The 21174-nt window shown below is 44.9% G+C and overlaps 2 protein-coding genes across 2 annotated transcripts; one reads left to right on the top strand and one right to left on the bottom strand.

Moving 5' to 3' along the window:
- Positions 1–1898: 1898 nt before the first annotated feature.
- Positions 1899–12143, bottom strand: LOC120415903 (hemicentin-1-like). Its single transcript, XM_039577544.2, has 11 exons — positions 9552–12143; positions 8840–9501; positions 7820–8784; positions 7591–7765; positions 6599–7532; positions 6415–6545; positions 5148–6359; positions 3991–4739; positions 3249–3933; positions 3066–3192; positions 1899–3004 (listed from the first exon to the last, which is right to left on the bottom strand). Exons 1-11 carry the CDS (start codon positions 11645–11647, stop codon positions 2620–2622), a joined length of 8121 nt encoding a protein of 2706 aa, XP_039433478.1. The 5' UTR covers positions 11648–12143; the 3' UTR covers positions 1899–2619.
- A 300-nt stretch (positions 12144–12443) lies between these two features.
- On the top strand, positions 12444–17102 carry LOC120415904 (acidic fibroblast growth factor intracellular-binding protein). The gene is made up of 5 exons (XM_039577546.2): positions 12444–12604; positions 12663–12858; positions 12921–13248; positions 13309–13442; positions 16682–17102. The coding sequence occupies exons 1-5, from the start codon at positions 12445–12447 to the stop codon at positions 17016–17018; spliced, it is 1155 nt and encodes a 384-aa protein (XP_039433480.1). The 5' UTR covers position 12444; the 3' UTR covers positions 17019–17102.
- Positions 17103–21174: the final 4072 nt, after the last annotated feature.

Below are 21174 nucleotides of genomic sequence, written 5' to 3'. Positions count from 1 at the left end.
AGCAGCAACAACAAACAAAAAAACAAGATATTTTAAAATAAAGAAACATTTTCAAAAAACAAAAAGGTTTTTTTTTTGTTTGATGCTACACAGTTCCATAAATTGGCTAATTGTGTGTTTGACAAAGAACTTTGTCCTAACGGCTCTATTTCTGATGCGGCGTCAATCCAGAAAAAAACGAAAAGTGTTGCGCGTTAATGGCTGGCTGGAGCAAGAAGAGCAACTCTCTACGAAATCGGCCGATTTCGACCATTTTTATTTTTTGTATTTTTTGATTTGGCTCAAACTTTGTGGGGGCCTTCCCTATGACCAAATAAACTATTTTGTGTGATTGGTTCATCCATACAAGTCTCCATACAATTTTGGCTGCTGTCCATACAAAAATGGTATGTAAATATTCAAACAGCTGTAACTTTTGAGTGAATTTTCTGATCAATTTGGTTGCTTGGGCAAAGTTGTAGGTATTGTTGAAAAAAATAGGTACACGAAAAAAAAAATTGCAGATTTTTTTTATCAAGTTTTTTTTCACTAAAACTCAATTTCCCAAAATACGTATCCGCAACTTTTGAGCCATAGAGAAACATGGTCAAAAAATCTGCCACCGAGATATGATTCTTTGAAAAAAAAAAAACAGTGATTTTTGTAAAAAAATCGAAGTTTCATGCAAAAACAAGTTTGACATTATTTTTTAATGCAAAATTGAATTTGCAATCGAAAAGTACTTAACAGTTTTTTTGTTAAAGGGCTCCGTTTTCAAGATATATCAACCGGAAGTTTGATTTTAGCGAAATATTTGCAGTTTTTCAATTTTTAAAAATAGTGACCATAAGTGACCATTTCTAAAAATATTTTTTTGAGAAGTTCAGAAAATTTACTATAAAATTGTCTAAGAGACATTGAAGATTGGACCTCCGGTTGCTGAGATCGAGCCGCTTTAAGAAAAACCATGCGAGTTTGGGCAATATGGGGACCAAACTTCATGGTTGGACAGAGTAATTATGAATCAAGTGCCAGTCTGACCAGATGCTAAAAATCTTTTGGATAGTATAACAAATATTGAAATACAAAGATTCATAAATACAGTAATTGGAAAATTTTAAAAATCAAAGGTTTAAAAAATCTGATTTTTAGAGTTGTAAAAACTTAATAATTTAAAATTTTGTACATTCCATCTTAAGGCCATTGCAAATATTTTTCAAAATTCCGGTCTCACCCTCGGTCTCACCCTTCCAAAACGGCCCGAAAAATCAGAGGACAATAATTTTTGTTTTTCATCAGTTGATAACAATTTAAAATAATTTCCCCTACGTTTATAATCATTTTTTAAATGTTTAAGTTCGTTTAATAATATAGTCCAGACTCGATTAACCGAAGGCCTCTGACAAATTTCACTTCGGATAACACCGACCAACAAAATTTCTGCGCAGCTAAACTGGGTCGAATGGTTTTTCTCCAAAGTTTGTATGGAGAATTAGTGCTGCTCGCTACTCCCACATATTGCATGCAATTTTTTGTAGTAGACGAAATACGTATCTGTCCAAATATTAAAATATATAGCGGATTTAAAAGGCATAAATCGTCTCTTTGTATTCATTGTACCCCGTTGGTCCATCTACGAAGTGCCGAACTGCCACTTTTAACACGGCGCTCACGCACACTATCAAAACAAACTTTTGGTAGTGTGTGTGAACTCCGTGTAAAAGGGGTGTCAAACCATCGGGGGTAGAGTGTAGAGAGAATGCGTAACGTGATTTTCGAATGATCCTATTTTGTTCACATCTACAAAGTAGGAGGCTGTTCAAGCACAAGCATGACTTTTTTCTGACTTTTTAAATGAGCTGTTTTATAATCAGCAGTAAGTGTTTTATTTTGTCTAGTTTTTGACATTTTTGCTGGAGAATTGTCGCGTTTCGATCGGTTAGATTTTTTTCTTTTTTAAGGATGACGAAGAACTGCGGCGAGAGTGTCATTCTGTGATATCGCAGATAAATTCCCTGGCTGATTTTGGAATCCTGCTGCTAATTCTAGCGAAGATGATCCAACAAACAGAGTTACTAAACCAGGTTTTCAAACAGAATCAAACAATAAAGTCAGCTTCTGGATGGATACAACCGCATCCACTCGATAAACAACTTACACTTATTTTTTTAAAATGACAATCTCGCCTTCAACTTTCTTGACTTCAACTCGAGGTGCTCAAAAGCCACACATTTTGCATTCGTGTAAACAAAAAATCATGGTCGATAACAAGTAAATTGGTTCCACTTTGACAGTTCAAAATTGAGGCCGTTTTGCGAACCACTTTTCAGCGCCCAGGTTTTAGTAGCTTTTCAAAAATATTTTCAAAGGTGGGCAAACATGGGCAGTACAGTTTTTGTTCGTCACCGAAGGCTGCTCGCTAACTGGGCTCACAAATTTTGGCTTAATTTTAGGACCCGATTCGAAAATGAGATTTGAGCCATCCTGTTATTATCGTATAATTATAATATCGTAGAAAAACAAAGAAAATTTCTTTCTTAATAAGTTGAACATCCATTCGTCATAATGTCAATATAAATGAAATTCGACGTATACAATATGAGTATTCAACTAATCCTACCCAATCCCTCCCTAAAAAACTCACTCCACACAGTGCACGTACACCACGAACCGGTGCACGTAGTCCATCGTGCCGGACTCGACGCCAAAGGCACGCGCCACCACCTTCAGCTTGTAGATCTTGCCCCGCTGGAACTTTCGATTCGCGTACAGGTAGACCGCTCCTCCGTTCGCGGACGCCTGTGGCGTCTTTTCCAGCGCAAACACGTGCTCGTACGTCCGCTCGAGAAACGAGAAGTTGGTGCTCATGGTGGCGTGCTGGAAGGCCGGAATGGACAGCACCGCGATGGGTTGCTTCGCGCTGAAACGCTTCAGCGAGATTACCTTGTAGGTGAGCGTTTGCTCGACGAGGGCACCGTCCGGGCAGGTGAGGTCGTACGCTTCCCGGCAGTCCCGGTAGCATTGGCTGGAAGAGGGATGGAAGGGGAGGTTAGGTTGTAGATAAGCTGTGGGTTAGTTGGGGTTACTTGAGCAGGATGTCGGTATCGTAGTCTTCCGGACAAGCCGTTGGTACGCAAAGGTACGATCCCTTGGTGTTCAGGCAGGATTGCTCCTCGTTGCACTCGTCTTCCTTGAGCGCGCATTCGTCAATATCTGGAGGGGGAAGGATTCCTTAGTCTTTGCTTGGTATGACCTTATGAGTAGCTTACCCAAGCATTTGTTCCCATCGAGCTGATAACCTTCCGGACAGTTCGTCTCGTAGTTCATGATGCTGAACGCTGGCTCCTCGCGGGTTCGTCTCCTGGTGCAAGTCTTTCCGTCGGCGGCCAGCAAGTGACCTGCAGGACAGAGACAGCCGTACCCGCCGGGGTTGTTGACGCAAAAGTGCGAGCACTCGTGACTGTCCTCGCGGCACTCGTTGATGTCCGTGCAGCGTCCTCCTTGGGTCATACGGAAGCCCTCCATGCAGAGGCACTCGTACCCACTGTTGGTATTGACGCAGATCTGTCCGAGTTCGGTGCAGCGGTGCTCGCCGGTTTCGCACTCGTTCACGTCCACGCACCGTCTGAGCGTCTCGTTGAACACCATTCCGGTAGCGCAAACGTACTCCACTGAGTTGGTCCTTCCACCAAAGTTCAGGTTGTACGCGGCCGTGTCCTGTGTCAGGTTGACGGTGTTCTTCAAACTTACCGTAATTTGGTGGTGACCTTCGTCCAGATCTTCAAGGTCGGACTCCACCACAGGTCCATCGACGTACTCGACCGGAGGCGTCTCGGCGAACTCAAAGTTGCGAACAACCTTGAACTTTTGCGGTTCATTTGGTTGATCCTCGTAGTCGCTGTCTCCATCGACTGGATACTTCGACTCGTACGTTAGAAGTGGAGAGAACTTGCGCTGAAAGCGAGATTCTCAGTTGACCATCAAGAACTCACAACCCTAACCCACTCTTACCTTGTTATCCCGCTGAATGTGTTTCACCAGCGCATCGTTCCGGCAAGACTTCGAAGAACACTTCTCCAGCTCGACGTTCTCTCCCTCACACTCGCGACCTCCGTTCTTCGGTTCCGGATTGTCGCACGTCCGCTTCCTGCTGCGAACTCCAACACCGCACGTCTTGCTACACTTGGACCACGGACTCCACTCGGACCACCCGCCATCAACGATGCACTCCCGCTCTTTGCAGATCTTGATCTCACTCTCCGACCCCTGGCACGGCAGTCCACCATTGCGAGGTGCCGGATTCACGCAGCTCCTCCAGCGAAGCGTCCGCCCAAAGCCACACGTTTCGCTGCACGGCGTCCACTTGGTCCACGGCGTCCAACCCCCGTCCGTCGGGCAGAACTTCACACTGCAAACCTCCTCTTCGTACTCCTCCCCCACGCAAGCCTTCCCGCCGAGCGACGGTGCCGGAGAGTCGCACTTCCTGTTGCGGAACCGCACCGACCTCAACCCCGAGTACTCCGTAACGCACTCCAGCGAGCAGTTGCTCCAGCTGGTCCACGCGCTCCAGCCGCCGTTCACCGGACACGGTAGCATCTCGCAGTTCTTCACCTGCACGTTTTCGCCCTCGCAGTTGTACTGGTGTCCGTGGGCCGGCGATCCGCTCGGAAGCAGGCAGATGCGCGACCGGAACTGCGTTCCCTTGCCGCAGGTGGCGCTGCACGCGCTCCAGTCACCCCACGGGGACCAGCTGACCGGGACTGGAAGGGAGGTTGAATTTAGCATGCATTACACCCTTGAAAAAATTGCATTTTTGCCGATCTACCTCAGATTGAGGAATCTTGATGAAGTTTGACAGATAGCGGAAAAAAAGTATCAAACACCCACAAAAGACTTCTTCTGCCATAAGCGTGTATGATTGACAGCGAGTTGACGTGAATGCGTGATTATGTTTACATTTAAATTTGGGACAGTTGACAACTCGTTTGGCATGGAAGTGTGCGGAAGTGATTGAGTTGAGTTGAAAACGGTGGCCGAAATCCGGATTAGTGATTACTCGATGGAAACAAACATGACAGGTTAGTGGGCGATTGGGTGGTAAATGATCAGCAGCGATTGCGCTGCGTCCGGAACAATGAAATAAGTAGAGCACAGAAGAAAGTGTTTACCTTCAATGATTACCAAAAACTCTCGGCTGACCTGGCCGTGCAGGTTGCGTCCAACGCACTTGTACTGGCCACCATCGCTGTCACGAGCGCTGGAAATGCGCAGCACATGTCCATTCGAGGCCAGGAAGAGTCCCTTCCCCTGACCACCAGCCACCACCACATCGTCCTTGGTCCACTGCACTTCCGCTTCCGGAACCCCCACCAGCTCACAGTTCAGATCCAAACTGTGGTGCCACGAGACGGCCGGCTTCGGGTCGTACTCGATGGTCTTGAACCGTGGCGGAGATTGCACCACGATGTGGAACAGCTTTTGCGTGGCTCCTGCCGTATTGTTGACGTAGCAGGAGTACGTCGAGGTGGACTCGATGTTGTACAGCTCGAGCACGGCGTCCTTGTCCGCCAGCTGCTCGTTGAGCTTCTCGTCCAAGTACACCACCTTGGTCCAGAATATTTCCGGCTTGGGGTTTCCAAGGCTGGCACAGTCGAGCGTTACGTTGTCTCCTTTCAGAATGGAGATCTCTTCCTGCTCCGGTTCGTCGGCCACCTCGTCATCGCTGACCACCACGCTGTTGATCATCGTCGGAGGAATCAGGATACCTACCGAGAAGCTCAACTCGGCCTTACCGACGGAGTTTTCTCCCAGGCAGGTGTAGTTCCCTTGATCCTTGCGGGTTGTCGCCGACATGAACAGCGTTTGACCGTTGAACTTGATGGGCTTCCCGTTGCGGAACCAACTCAGCGCTGGCTTCGGGTAGCCTCCAATCGGACAGAACAGGTACAGCGGGAGACCTTCCAGGATGGCGAAGTTGCGAGCTGCTTTCAGCTTGTTCAGCTGAACGAAAGGTGGCACGTAAACGATCACCTTCGACGATCGCTCGTCGTATCCGACGGCATTCTGCGCCAGACAGAGATACTTCCCGGCGGAACCTTCCGCAACGTTCGCTTGGGATAGGCTCAGTCGCAGCTCGTACTGGGACAGCTTCGTTGCCAGGAACTGCTGCGTCTGGAGCGCGTACGGCTTTGACTTGACCCGGTACGACTGATCGAGCAGCATGCCGTCAATTTCGAGATCCGCGGACGATGCCAGGATTTCTCCTTTGTGGATGATGCTGACGATCGGCAGCGGACTGCCGACTGCTTCGCACTCCAACGCGAAGACGGTTCCAGCTATGACGGTTTGATTCGGCGGGAAAGAGGTGATCTCAGCGGGTTCTGAAAATTTAAAATGGTTGAGAAGTCTTGCAGATCACGATATCAAACAACTCACGATACACCGTTACGTGGTACTTCTTCTCCGCTGTTCCAAAGATGTTCTCCGCTTCGCATGTGTACAACCCGGAGTCCTGAGGCTGGATCGTATTAAGTTCTAGAACTTCTTCGAACTCGTCCAAAATTTCACTGCAAGAAGATGCTCAAATAATCATCCGCGGACTCCGTAACACCCAACTTACTTTTCCTTGCTCCACTGAATGCTGGCCGGTGGATTGGCATGCATCCCACACTCCAACCTCAAGTCTTCATCCTTGAAAACCTCAACAAAGGCGGTCGGATCTCCCCAGTGCTGCGGCGAACTCATCACGTCCAATCGGTACACCTTTCTCGCTACCCCAAGATCGTTCTCCGCCACACAAGTATACAGTCCAGTATGGTGCGAGTCCACGCTTTCAATCGCCAGCTCACTTCCCCGCGTTAGCACGGCATTGTCCCGGTTCCACGTAATAGCCGGCGGTGGTGACCCGCTGGCATGACACACCAGCCGAAGCTGCTCGCCGCTAAGCAGACTAACCTCCGCTACCGGCTGGAGCTGCTGCTCCGATTCCGCTAGTTCTGGGTCCGCTTGCTGAATGGTGGGAGGTGACAGGATGCCCACCACGAACGAGTGGTTGTTGCGACCAGCGGGGTTCTCCACGAAGCAGGTGTACGTGCCCTGGTGAGCTTGGCGGAGTTTTTCGATTTGGAGGATGTTCTGGAGGAGGCGGACGTCGGTCAGGTCCAGGTAGGTGTCCAGATTGCGCTCGTTCAGCTGCCAGAGCAAGCTGTCGTAGTTGTCGAACGGGCAGACGAGCGTTAGCGGGGTGTTGATCTTGGTTTGGATGGGTTGATCTCCTGCGGTGATATTCGCCGCTTTCCTTGGAGGATCGATTACGATCACTTCTGTCGTATGACTGTCAGTGCCTTCAACGTTTTCCAAAGTGCAGGTGTAGTTTCCGGACGATTCAGCTGTGTGGGACAATTCTAGCGAAGTGTTGGTACGGATAGGTGTCCCGTTTTTGGTCCAGGTGGCAAGCGGTGGTGGGTTACCGTTACCGGCGCAGTCTAGTAGAATCTTCTGATTTGGGAGGAGCTGAACTTGCGTTGGATGCGTCGCAGTGATCTTCGGTGGTTCTGAAAGATCACGTCTGCTATAATGATCAAATAAAAAAAAAAATACTTCAAATAATACCTTTAACCAGCAGGTAGTACACCTTCTGAGCACTCCCAAGCGCATTTTCCGCGTAGCAAACGTACGATCCCTGATTCAGCGCTGATATGTTCGTGATCGTGAGCGTTGTTTCGCTCTCGATCGCGTTCGACGGCGAGTTGATCGTGTTACCTTCGAAGCTCCAAGTGATGTTGGGCTAGAAATGGTCTAGGGTCACTGAATCCCGTAATCAAACTCGATCAAAACTTACCTTCGGGAATCCGGTAGCGATGCACTGCAGGGTAACGTTCTGTTGCTTGGAAACCGCGATCGCTGCATCTTCTGGAGATCCGACTTCAAACTGTGGCTTGCCGTGCACCAGAACCATCGTGGTAGACGAGAGCTGTCCAAAGGTGTTGCTTGCATTGCATGTGTACAGTCCGGAGTGATCGAGATTGGCTACGAACGAAACCTCGCTGGTGTAAAGCGGACGATCATTAAAGTACCAATCAATGCTGGGTTTTGGATAGCCGGTGATTTCGCAATCTAGAGCTACGCGATCACCAACCTCTACGTTCATGGTGGAAGGTGGCTGACTGTTTAATGCTGGAGCACTTCCGTACAGCAAGGATAGCTCACCAGTTGACGATCCCATTGGATTGGAAGCGACACAGGAGTACTTTCCAGCGTAGCTCTGATCAAAGACTTCAATCAAAAACAGCGTTTTGTTATCGTTCAGCAGCGTAAACGGTTGATCATCGTTGAGTGCGGTCTCGTTCACGAACCATTGGATTTTCGGTTCCGGAAGGCCGGTAGCGTCACACGTCAGGTAGTTCACGGAATCTTCCAACCCGATGAACTCTACCCCAATCGAAGAGGGGTTATCGTTCACCAGCACTCCGTCTACCTGTGGAGTCTCCATCAGGCGCACTTCGGTCACGATGCTATCCGCTCCGTGGGCATTCGACAGGATACAGCTGTAGCTTCCCTGGTCCTCCGGACCAAAGTCATCGATCGTCAGCCGATACTGGATGGCGTTCCGAGATTGCTCGACATTTAGATACACCCGGACGTTGCCTTGCACCTCGTACGCACTACTCTCGAACGTGAGCCGACCATTTGTCCAGATATACTCGCTCAACGGCTGGCACAGGTCACACGAACAGTTCAGGACGACCTTTGCTCCCGGTTTGACGTACAGGATCTGCTCTTCGGGCTTCGGGATTTTCGGAGGATCTGCAAGAAGTGTTGAATTAGTCAAGAATCAGAACCTTCGCCAAGATCAGCTCACCATTGGCATCCCCTCGCACAAAGACCACGCTTTTAGCGCTACCGTGACGATTGCTACCTTCGCAGGTGTAGAAACCTTCAACGTCCGGCGTTACCGCCGGCAGCGACAGGTTAAAGTCCGTTACCATGAGAGCTTGCTCCTCGGAATCTTCCAGCGATTGGAAGCTCCACGAGACCGCTGGCTGCGGGTTCCCCGATAAGCCGCACTCAACGGTCAGGGGTTGACCGTAAGGCGCCGTTACCATGAGTGGAGCGTTCGGCGCCTTTGGACCATACTCCACACTCAACCGCGTTGAATCCCAGTGAATGCGTCCATTGGACTCCACCCGACACTCGTACGAGCCATCGTCCTTGGAGGTTATGTTGTGAATCTCCAGGTATTCCTTCCCGAGCGCGTGGTTCAGCTTGTTCCCGTTGTGACTCCAAACCACGCTCGCCGAGCTGTCAATGTTCTTCAGGATGCACCGCAAGAACAACATACGCTCCCCCTCAAACGCTACAATATCCTTCGGGTAGACTCCGACTTCCGGCTCGGGACGCGGCGACACCTTAACGCTGGCCACGATTTCCTGCTCGCCTACGCTGTTCGCCGCACGGCACGTGTACCGTCCGGAGTGTTTCGTGGTAACGTTGCTCAGCGCAAGGTCCAGAACACCTGTCGAGCTGAAGTGGTGAAGTCAGTAGAATGAAGCAGGTCTTGTAACAATACTTACTCAAAGCTGCTCTCCGCAAGCAGTCGATCGAAGCGCTTCCACTGGACCAGCATGGTGGATGACGAGTCCGCGCGGCAGCTGATCTTCAGGCTGTCCCCCTCGAGCAGCTCGACGTCGGCGATATCCAGCGACATTTCCGGCACGGTCAGCCCGACCGCTTGGATAGCTGTGGAAATCAGCCGATCGAGCGGGTTTCCGCTGGAGTCGCTGCCGGCGACGGAGATCTTGAACTTTTGGCGGGGCGTTTTGAACGCGGGGGTGATGAAGACGGGTGTTGAGTCTGCGAGCTGGTGAGGGTGCAGCTTGAGGTTGAACTTGAAGTTGGTGGCGCCGAGTTGGTTGGTGTCGTGCGAGTCGATGGTTACGTGGGATAGGTTGCCGACGAGGTTCGGCTGGGAGGGATGGACGGTGAGTACGTTGTCCACGTTTAGTACCGGTTGTCGGGATAGGGCTTCGATGGAGTTCGGTTTGGACGGGGAAAAGCCGAAGTTGAACTTGACGTCACTGTTGCCGGAGAGTCGAACCGAGTTCGACGAGTTGGAACCAGCTTTGATGTTCCACTTGCCTGGGGAAGGTCCGGCCACGTTTACGACTTTGATGTTCTCTAGGTCTAGTACGGATTTGGTGTTGTTGTAAGGGACTTGGTGAGGATCGATGATTTCGATGCTCGGTCGGTGACCGGAGACGGACACGCTAAACTCCTTCAAGGTACCATCCACGTTCAGGTCAATGTCATGAGTTTCTCCTTGCTTTGAGTCCACCGCTTTCAATGGGACGTGATCGATATCCAGCATGCCTTTAATGCTCACGAGAACCTGTTCAATTTGATCTTTTTTGAGATCGATGATTTGACCATTGCTTGCCGCGGCGATGTCCCGCATGACTTCATGACCGGGCGTGTCTCGACCATCGCAGAAGCCAGTCAACAGGAAAGTTATGGGAGTTTGTTTTTGCTGAACCAGTCGCAAAACTCGCTGATCTAGCTTGAAATCCTTGGCGGTAGCATCGGTGAACACGTACACGAAGGAGTTCGGTAGTGAAGCCTCGATCGCATCGGATAGAGCGGCCATGGCGTTCTCCGGACAGTCACCACCGCCGTAGATTTGAAGGTTCTCCAGCGCTTGCAGTAGTTCATCCTTGTTACGGGTGACGAGTCGGGGCCCTACTTGAGGATCGCGGAACGGAACGAACACGTAGTTGTAGATTGGGTTGTTCTTCAGCTGGGTGATCTCGTCGATGATCAGCTTGGCACCTTCTCGCAGTTGGTGCAGATCGTCCAGCATGGAGCCGGTTGCGTCGAACACGATCACCAAACTACGTTGACCGTCGGCAGGGGCTTCGTAACTTTTGCGAATAGTGGCCAGCTTCTCGCCAAGTTTGGGGATCAGGATATTCGTAACCGGAGGCAAATGAGCACTGTCCGACACCAGTGATTCTGCTTGTACTGGTTCACTAGGTTCCGCTGGCACCTCCTTATCCTCCAAAATGCTCGGAAGCCCATCGGCGATCCGTTCGGACATCGGCCGCACAACGTTCTTCAGCTTCTGCATCATGTCTTCCGTTTTGTTACGCTCCTTCAACAGCCCGAGCAATCCCAGCACCTCACGTGACGCCGGCTGTCTGCGCAAAACATCGAAGATCTCGTCATCCATCCCGCCACCGGCATCAGCCTGCATTCCATCCTTATCGTCCAGCTCTTCGCCACCTTCTCCGTCGCCGGAGGACGCAAACGCCTCATCAAACAGCGCCGCTGTTGACACAGTCGCCTCGTTATCGTCACCTACGGGCTTCTCTTTGCTGGTGTCCTGAACACCGCCAAACAGCTGTTCATCGTCGAAGATCGTAGCCTTATCGGCTGCGGCGGCGTCATCGTCTTCGACGCTACCCGTTTGTGAATGGACGGCCGGCTCCTCCTCCGACGACGACGCGCTGACCGCGGGTCTGACCTCTGCCGCTGTTTTTGTTTTGATCTGGTCAAGTCTTCCGTTCAGCAGAAGCGTCCACAGTTCATCGTTATCAGTAGCGTTACGGCTGGCAGTGCTAATTATTGCAAAGTGAGCGCTTGAAAGCGCTAGAACAAGCCAGCCTATTCGCATGGCTGACTCAAAATTCTGGGTTTTGAGGGGAAATTTTGCGGGTTTTAGGCTTTTTGGACGAGATCACGTGGGTTGATTCCTAATATATAACGCCTGTCGATCACTTGGTTCAAGACGGCATCGCTACTTCGCGCTAAACGCCGTTCTTTTGAAATATTTCACTTGTAACGATCACGATCCACTTGTATCTTATATCACCGTAACGGCTACGCTGCCCACTACGCGAATCTACCCGTTCCGCAACCGAAAATCAACGACTTGACCCGCTTTTGGCACTTTAAAACGAACTCAAGAAATTCTTCCAGCGCGAGCTATACGTTTGAACGTCCGTACTTATCAACGATCAGAGTAAAAGTGCGGATCGACGTGAACCAGCGTGATCGGTTTGAATCGTTTTGCATCGACTTCGACAGATGACTCTGCGATCGGGCAGGAGGGTTTGGTGAGAGGATGAACACCGCTGGAAGCACGTGCTGGCTTGCTCTCCGATATCGGCGGAGAAGCACGTGGTCACTCTCTGTTTACATTGGGTCCGGGGAGAGTGGTTCATGAAACGATCGCGATCGTGGGAGGTTGCGTGGAATAAGTGCGATTGATGCAATCAAAATTTGTCAAGTCTTGAAACTTTTGATTTTGTAACAAGATCAGAAACGTTTCTAGTACAAATAATGCTTGGAATACGATCACTTTTCAAAAAATGTAGTTCAAAAAGTTACGATGAACTTCAAAGATCATCACCATTTAAGGTGAAAAGTGCTCTCTGCGCGCATGCGCCATGCTCGTTTCTCTTCACCTTAATGCTCTCTGTTTACAAACACGAACCAATCGTGACAGTTCTGTTCTGTCAGAACGAAAAAAGTACAAATCTCATCATGTTTGCCGAGGTGGATGTTTTTATTAGCAATTACACGTTAGTCGATCCGGAGTTGTACCAGCTATGGATCGAAGGTTACTCCTGTAAGTATGATCGATACATTGTCGTCAAAATTGCTTCTGATATTCCCTCTCAACCCAGCTACCGAGGCCGTAACGCTGCTCAAACAAAAGGGAAACATGATGGTAGGCATTCCACTGGATCTGATAACTTCCGATGTACTTGATCATTACCGTACTTACTCGCTGCTGGAGCGTATCCTGCACACACCGCCAAAGCTCTCGGAGCAACCATCATTCCAGCTGGAACCTCAAAGCCGCAACCTGTTGATAGAAAAGTAAGCTTTCAACCTTCAACTTAATACTCGAGAAAACTAACGCAAAAAACCCCACCTCTCAGATACTACTCCATGGACGACGCGGTGGCGCGCGAGCTGTTCGGCAAGAAGTTCAACTCGCGCAACCGCAAAGATCTGGACGAGGTCGCGGAGAAGACGGGCGTGCGGCTCAAGTCGTGCCGGCGCCAGTTCGACAACATCAAGCGCATCTTCAAGGCGGTCGAGGACATACCGGGCAACACGATGACCAACATCAAGCAGCAATTTCTGCTGCCGGACGAGCTGGCCCAGAAGTACGCGGCGGTCGTGTTTATCGCGTGTCTGCGGTTCGAGACGACCAAGCGGAAGCTGCAGTACCTGAACTTTCGGGACTTTTTCGAGTGTGCGCAGGTATAGTTGGGGGAATGATTGAAGCCGCGGAGTAGTTTTAAAAGCAAACATTTATTTTAGGCCATCATGACCAGTTGGACTTATACGTATCAGCACGCGGGGCCGGACTATTACGACACCGAAATGGATAAGGAATTTCTGCTGGATTTGAGAGAAATACGTTACTTACTTGAAAAGGAGAAGGAGATAAAATGGTAAGGTCACATCCGAACCAAGTTGGTTGGCATTACATTTCTTAACACCCTTTTCCTAACCAATTTCGGGAAAATGACTTTTCCCATAAATTTTTACAATTTTTTTCATACAACCTTCAACGCTAAATCTTACCCGATTTGATTCATATTTGGCACAGCTACTTTCAAATCAATATTCGAAGGCCGGCTACGAAATTATTAAAAAATTAAATCTGTGTAATACTTAGATTTATACTCATACAACTATAGAACAAATCGTCTTGATCGTGCTGTCTTGCCGCACGACGATTTTTGTGCCAAAGTGAATGGAGCACTTCCATTCGAGCAGTTTTTGCTTTTTTCTTCAATGTATTTCTTATGGAGCGAACTGTCAAAAACTGCTCGACTGTGGGTTTACAGAACGCTGCAAAATGAAGACTCGATTGAAATTAGTTTTTTCTTGCTAACCAGCTATGGGAGAGAATCATGGCAACGTCCAACAAACAAAAACAAAGAAATGTCAAACTCCCTTCAAAGCTTCGTTTTTCAAAAAAAAAAAAAAAAATGTCTACGCAAGCCACGAGAAAGAGAAATTATTGACAACCGAAATAGATGTTCAAAGCAAATCGAATCCAAGGGACCATCGAGGAAGAGATTCTTCAAGCAAGAGAATATATCGAGGAATAAAGACAATCGAATTATGCAGTTTGAAGGGACTGAAGAATTCATCGGTACATGGAACAATATTGATATCGAGAAGATCGACAGCCAGAGAGTCGACTGTAACAGTAAAAATGGGAAACACGCTACAGTAGTTCTCGTTATCAAGATTAAGTGGCTTAATACTCAAAAAGAAAAAAAAACTGTAAACAAACAACAACTCTGGAGCAACATTTGAAAAGGGTGCATAAGCATTTCGACAGCAGTAACAATTTTGCAATTTCGCAGACAATGGAGCACTTCCATTCGAGCAGTTTTTGTTTTTTTTCTACTATGTATTTTTTATGGAGCGAACTGTCAAAAACTGCTCGACTGCGGGTGCTCCATTACAAAATATTAGTGTTAAATGGTAGCTGGGGAGGTCAGCTATTGTTTCCCATTTCGAATTTTGAGAAAAAGTTGCCGGAAGCTTGAGAAAGTGCAAAATAGTTCTAACTGTCAAAATGGTTATCCACCCTTGTTTCGTGTTGCATTTTTTTCCATCTGTATGATTTGTAAAGGTCTGAAAAAAGTTCAATATCTGAATATTTCGTCTGACATCTCACCAAGAGGAACAATTTTACTTGGATGGGCAATTAATAGAGCTATCTAAGCCCGATCTCACGCACACTAACCATTTGTTTTTGCTGGCGGGTACAAATTTTAACCTAAAAATCCTTCGTGTACGTACACGCAATACATGCGCAAGTAGATAATTCTATTCGTCGGTTTTTCCAATTAAATCAAACGTGTTTTTTTTAATAATGGAGTATTATTCTAAAAAAGTTGTTCAAGATCACCATACTCTGATTCGTGCCTAAAAATAGTGAACTATAATTTTAGATTAAATTTTCGAAAGGTCCTATCTGCATAGGAAACCCATAACTCATGTTGTTTTGAAAATTGAACCTAGAATTACAAAAAATGGCTTAATATTATTACTTGAAATAAATGAAAGGATTAGATTTTTTTTTAAATAGGATTAGCTCGAATCGGAAAACGGACGGAATTTTTGAATTAATTTAGACATTTTCCACTTAGGCTGTTGCAAATATATTTCAAAGCTAGGGGGTGTACAGAGTAAAAATATTTATTTACTCACGGTCATTGGAAACGGTCGTGGATAGACCTAGGGGTTCCCAGTTGGAGTGAAAAAAAAAATTAATTTGTAGAAAAAATATGGATTAAAATTTTGCTTTTTTATCACTTCTCCGACATCAGGAACATGCTCGCAATTTTTATTCGGTCGGAAAATATTATTTATCTTGAAAAAACACATGATCACCCCTAATTCTGGCTCGATGCCGCCATCATGCGACCGCGTGCTCCGTTTGTTTGTCAACAAAACTGCAGCTGGATGGTAAGACGAAGTGAGGGGGGAAGAGATTTTGACATTTTTATGCCCGCATCTGGCCCGCCGCCTATTTCGTCGGTCGTTGAGTCGCCGGTCGTTTCCAGCGACCGAGTCCAGCTAGGAACTGATCGTACAATAAAAGGAATTTAAATAGTGGTATGGACGCAATTTTTTTTTGGACGAAAAATCATGGCAATGATGGAAGTAATTCACATTAAGGCCTTTTTAAAATTATTCCGATATAGTTAATTGGTACATAGTTATTTAAATTTGATTTATAATAAAATTTCGAGAAAAATATTTATAGCTGAATTGAAAAAAAAACTCAGCATGGGTTTTGCGCATCAGTTTTTGAAAATTGTAGGTACAGTCATCCCACAAATTCGGAACACCCACAAATTCGGAACACTTTTATGATAATTTGTCAATAGCATGCCAAAAGTAGCTTTTCTGTCGACTCTACTATTTTTAGAACCTTCATTTAGACATTATCTTGATATTTCACTAGTAAAAGTAGTACTTTTTGAACAAAAAACTTCATTCCAAGACTATTTTGTCCAGAGCAGCAAAACACTGCATCCAAATGTCCTGTTTCATAATTGTGGGATGTTATTGTGCCTCCCACAATTGTGGAACACCTGAATTTAACTGATATTTTCACAACAAAAGTTATCAAACCATGTATAATACATCACTAAGCTTGAGTTTCATTGGTTTCAGTGTGTGAAGTCATTATTTGGTAATAAATAAGTAATCCTGGAGAGATTCAAAGTTTGTTTACATTCGTAAGAAAAAAGTGTTCCGAATTTGTGGATTTCAAGGGTCAAAGAAATTCTTCAAAAACTTCATATAAAAGTTAAAATTTGCAGATGTTCGATACAGCATTCAAAAGATCGCAAGAAAAGCTTTCAAATGAAGGTAAAAGCGAATCATTAAGTTCAATTATCGATTTGCTATGATTTTTTGAACATTGGCCGATCTGGAAACCGTTCCGAATATGTGGGATGACTGTAAATAGAGATTTTGGTCAGTATTATGATAGTAAAACATAAAGTCAATTGACTGATTGATTTCCTTTATCCAGTAATTTGAAAACTTTCACGTGTTCTTCCTTTTCAAGAAGGTTTATATAAAATTTGTTTTTGTTGTTGTTGTTTCGTGATTTTTTATCGCAACTTTCTCAAACCTTTTCTCCCGCATTCCGCAGCTTGGTGACGATGCGCCTCAAGCCGACCATGCTGGATCGCGTCTTCCAGGAAATCGACGGCAACTTCCGCTCGTACTGGCGCTCGATCATCACGATCGCCGGCGGGCTGCACCGGACGCGCGAGCTGCGCCAGCTCTTTCTGGAGCTGACGGAGCGGCTGATCGAACCGTGGAAGCAGAACAACTGGTCCAAGGACCACGTGACGCAGTTCATGAAGTGTCTCACGCAGAGCGTCCTGGACATGGAGGTTCCGCGGGACAACCAGGACATCCGGTGCCTCTGGGATCGGTACATGCAGGTCGTCACGGTGTGTCTGCTTAAAATGTACCACAATTGAAGAGGGGGGCTTGCTACTTAAATCGGGGGTTACATGAAAAAAAGCATTAAACAATTGCAATATTTCCGAGTTTAGTCAAAGCTTGTCGAATTTTTCAATTAAACGGAAAGAAATCCACACTAGTTCTTAGATAATTGGGTTCCATTTGGCTGATGAGGCGCCAACAAACCGGACGGAAGGAGATCTGCACGAGGGCGTAACAGGGGTTGTTCGTCGAGCATGTATGTTTGTGCTTCTTTGCTAATAGTTTTGAGAAGTTTGCCAGCAATGAACTTTTATACCGTGTGAAAGGGGTCGTCGGAAGAAACGCAGCACCGCCCAGACGACGCTGAGCAACGTTCCGGACAAAAGAGGAAAAAATGCACAAAGCGGAACGATTTTTCTTTGCGTGAACTTTGTCTTGCTGGTCGATTTGCAGGGGAGCTTGGTTGATTGTTGTCAGTGAAGGCAGAGCCAGTCCAGAGGTAGAATTCTGGAGTTTTTTTGAAAAGGACCAATAAACCAAATTTTCAGTTTTTGCTTTTTGGGTGTTTTTCAATACCCCTGACTCAAGGCGGTCCTAAAAACACCCAAAAAGCAAAAACTGGAAATTTGGTTTATTGGACCTTTTCAAAAAAAACTCCAGAATTAAGAGTAATGGTGTGTGTGTTTTTTTAAAGGTCCAATAAACCGAATTTCCAGTTTTTGCTTTTGAGTCAGGAGTTTAAAAAAAAACACCCCAAAAGCAATAACAAAAATAGGAATTAAAACAAGTTGTCCACTTTTTGCCAGCGATTTTCTCGAATCGCAGTTTTTGTTCCCTAATTAAATGTTAAGCTCGAAGTATGGGCTCAATGTTGATAATAAAGCATCAAGACTTGACTTGACTTGACAAGACAAGACTTAGTATTCATTTGAACACAAAGAAAACAATTAATAATTTGAAATTTGATAAAATGTGAACTTAAAAAACATTTTTATAAATCTGCATATAAAACAAACCAAGTTTCACAACAAGTACGAGGCATAGAATCACCCATTTTCCCCTTCAAAAGTGTACCGCCAAAAGCACAAGTATTGAGACAAAAGAAGCGCGATGGCGCATAGTTAAGGATCAGACCACCCACCGTCATCTTCTTTCTCTCTTCCCATTTGGGGCGTCATTTGGCTTGTCTTTTTGTTTTACCTTTGTTTTGTTGTTGCTCATTTTGCAAGCTCTGGACCAGTACAAAGGTACTTTTAATTGTGTGTTTTATTGTTGTTTATAAATGAGTTTGTTTTTGATAAATGAAAAGATTTTCAATGAGTTTTCCAAAAACTTGAAATAATGCAATATCAAAAAATGTTGTTATGAAATCTTGCATCAGCCATTCCAACAATTGGAGCGCGACGCAAAGCTAGTCTCCATACCCGGATATCCTTCTTAACTAGGTCAAACAACCTCCCCTCTCAAACCCTGACTCTATGTCTATACGCATTTCGAAGCCAATTCCCTCCTCTTCCGGAAAAAAGTGCTCATGATAGCAAAAGAAATCGGTCCAAGTTTCGCGCCAAATGCGAACAAGAAAAATGACACAATCGCCGTAGCAGCAGGGATGCTGTTTTTGTGTTCTTTTCAGCTTTTTTTTGTTGTTTCCAAACTCTTTTTTTCCTCCTTTCCCTACCCCCAATTACAGAGGTGTGGGAAAGTTATGGAGCAAAAAGAAGGAGCGGTGTTTTGCACAGCATGTATCGCTATTTATTCTCATCCTCATCTCTAAGACGACTCATCGAAACGAGTCGAAGCGGGAATTATTGATTTTGAGCAAGAAAAGAAAACAGAAAACGTTCTGTTGATGAAAGACTTGTGCATTTTTTCTCAGAATATAGAAAAAAAAAACGAGTCGAAATCGAATCGAAAATATTTTTAGAAATCTGATAGGTTTGAGGTTATAGTTGTTTTAGGACATCTAACAAATTTCTCCCACAGAAATGCTGTTATGGTAAAGAAATCACAGTTTTCCCTTAGAGTGTGCATATTACCCGCTAATATTGCATCTAAAAGAGGTAATATGGGACCATCAACAACCACGTGGCCACTTTTTTCTTTTCACAATTTTTTTTGTATGGAGCGTGGACAACCGCAAAATCACCCCCCCCCCCCCCTTCTCCGCTTCTCTTACATATTGCAGTAAATTTTTAGTTGTATGCAAGAACGGCAAACCGCTAGAGCGTCCAATTTCTCTGGGTTACAAATTTTCCAGGAAACAGGAAATTTTCAACCAATTTCCCGGGAAATCCCGGGAATTTCAAAATTTATTGAAAATTGTTTTGATCTTGGTTCTGCTGCAACTAAGTTGTTTAGAACAGCGACTGAAAGGCTAAAACAAGTGTGAAGATCAATTAACAGCTTAAGAGGTAGTGTTTCGTCAGCTGCATGCTATCTTGTGACAACGACTATTTAGTACTACACTCAAACCCCGATGGTTTGACACCAACTGTTGTCAAACGAAAGGGGTCACGTTTTAGTTTGACACCCCTTTTACACGGAGTTTACACACACTACCAAACGTTTGTTTTGATAGTGTGCGTGAGCGCCGTGTAAAAAGTGACAGTTCGTCACTTTTTAGTTTGACTTTGACCAACCAACGGGGTACAAACTAAAAAAGTGTCAAACGAAAAAGTGACCAACCACCGGGGGTTGAGTGTATTAAAGAAAATCGATTTTAAAGATTGATAATAAATATTTTCAAAACTATGAATGGTAGAGCCAAACTTTTTGAAGCAATCGGTTGGTATACTATCGCTTAACAAACGCTCCAAGTTTCAACTAATTTGGTTACACCAGTTAAAAGATACAGTAAATTATGTAATCAAAAATCTGAAAAGCACGTGTCACAAGTGTGTTTCGAAAGTAAAATTGTACTACGTGTCACGAGTGTGCATAGAATTCCCATACAAACTAAAATAGACTTAAATCAATAGTTTAACCGACTAAATCAGTATATTTTCAAAAACAAAAGATTGCATTGCCTTCAGAAAATGTGTATCAACATAAATTTGTGAAAAACAAGAAGAATTTTCCACATTTTCCAACAACATGTATGCATTTCAATCATTTTGATGATAAATTGGTCTATGTCACAAGTGTGTATTGCGATATCCGGGAAACGGAAGCGAGTTTCCAAAATCGGGTTAAAGTATCTTGTATAGAGCGTCCGACTTCCCGTCCCGGGAAAAAAATTCCCGGGAATTCCCGGGATTTCCCGGAAAAAATATTTCCCGTTTCCCGGGAAATTTCTAAATTTCCCGGGAATTCCCGAAATACAAACAGAAGTATACATTTAACTACCTTTTTGGCACCAATGTTTTGAAATTATACAAAAAAAGCAATTGGAGAACCTGATTTGATTTTATTTAATTCTGTACATTTCATGTCAAGGTTTAATTCAGATAACATTTATTTCTGAAGCATTCACCACTAGGAATATTGTTTGCTTATATGTTGGACCATAAAACATACGCTTTTATGGAATGAATATAAACTATTTTATTTTTGACAACCTTTTTTAATGTTTTTTTTGTAATATCATTTAAAAATAAGATATTTACATCTTCCGGCCAAGATCAACATTGAGATTTGTTTGACTTTTTTTACCTTGAACATGTTGGATGGAAATTGAACTGATATTATTAATTTTTTAAAAAAGGTTTGTGTGAGAAGAATTTGTTTCTAAGTATTCGAGAAATAAAAGATTGAAGTGATAAATTTATGAAGCACGTGAGCTACCTAGGGCGTAAGAGGGTTATGTATTAAAAAATATCGTTCAATTACAACCACTTTTAAATACTCAAAATTATTTTAATCTAATTAATTTATTAAGCTGAATACCATATAATTAAAATCATATCATAAAACCATAAAAACCCATCAAAAAACAACTTCGTATCATATGAAATTTACCCAAAGAATGCATCTATATTTCAAAAACTCGCTCCAAATATTTGAAAACTTTGAGTTGTGATTTCATGAAATAGTGTTTCAAGTTAAAAAGCGCTAGAAATTAGATTTTTAAGGTGAATTCAATGATTATTCATTTATTCACAAGTTGAATTTTTAGTTTTTTTTATTTTAACTTTATGGTCACTGAGACAAATTAAAAAGCAATTTTATGGTTGTGGAGCATAGATTTTCACT

The sequence above is a fragment of the Culex pipiens genome, chromosome 3 (genome assembly GCF_016801865.2).
Source record: "Culex pipiens pallens isolate TS chromosome 3, TS_CPP_V2, whole genome shotgun sequence".
NCBI lineage: Eukaryota > Metazoa > Arthropoda > Insecta > Diptera > Culicidae > Culex > Culex pipiens.
This window is presented reverse-complemented; position numbering and strand designations above follow the sequence as displayed.

Coding starts and splice junctions, on each gene's coding strand:
- LOC120415904 (XM_039577546.2), top strand. CDS start 12,445: ATGCTCTCTGTTTACAAACACGAACCAATCGTGACAGTTCTGTTCTGT. Junction 12,605..12,662: donor ATGGATCGAAGGTTACTCCT/GTAAGTATGATC, acceptor CTCTCAACCCAG/CTACCGAGGCCGTAACGCTG. Junction 12,859..12,920: donor CGCAACCTGTTGATAGAAAA/GTAAGCTTTCAA, acceptor CCCACCTCTCAG/ATACTACTCCATGGACGACG.
- LOC120415903 (XM_039577544.2), bottom strand. CDS start 11,647: ATGCGAATAGGCTGGCTTGTTCTAGCGCTTTCAAGCGCTCACTTTGCA. Junction 9,502..9,551: donor CTTGCGGAGAGCAGCTTTGA/GTAAGTATTGTT, acceptor TCACCACTTCAG/CTCGACAGGTGTTCTGGACC. Junction 7,766..7,819: donor TCGCTACCGGATTCCCGAAG/GTAAGTTTTGAT, acceptor GACCATTTCTAG/CCCAACATCACTTGGAGCTT.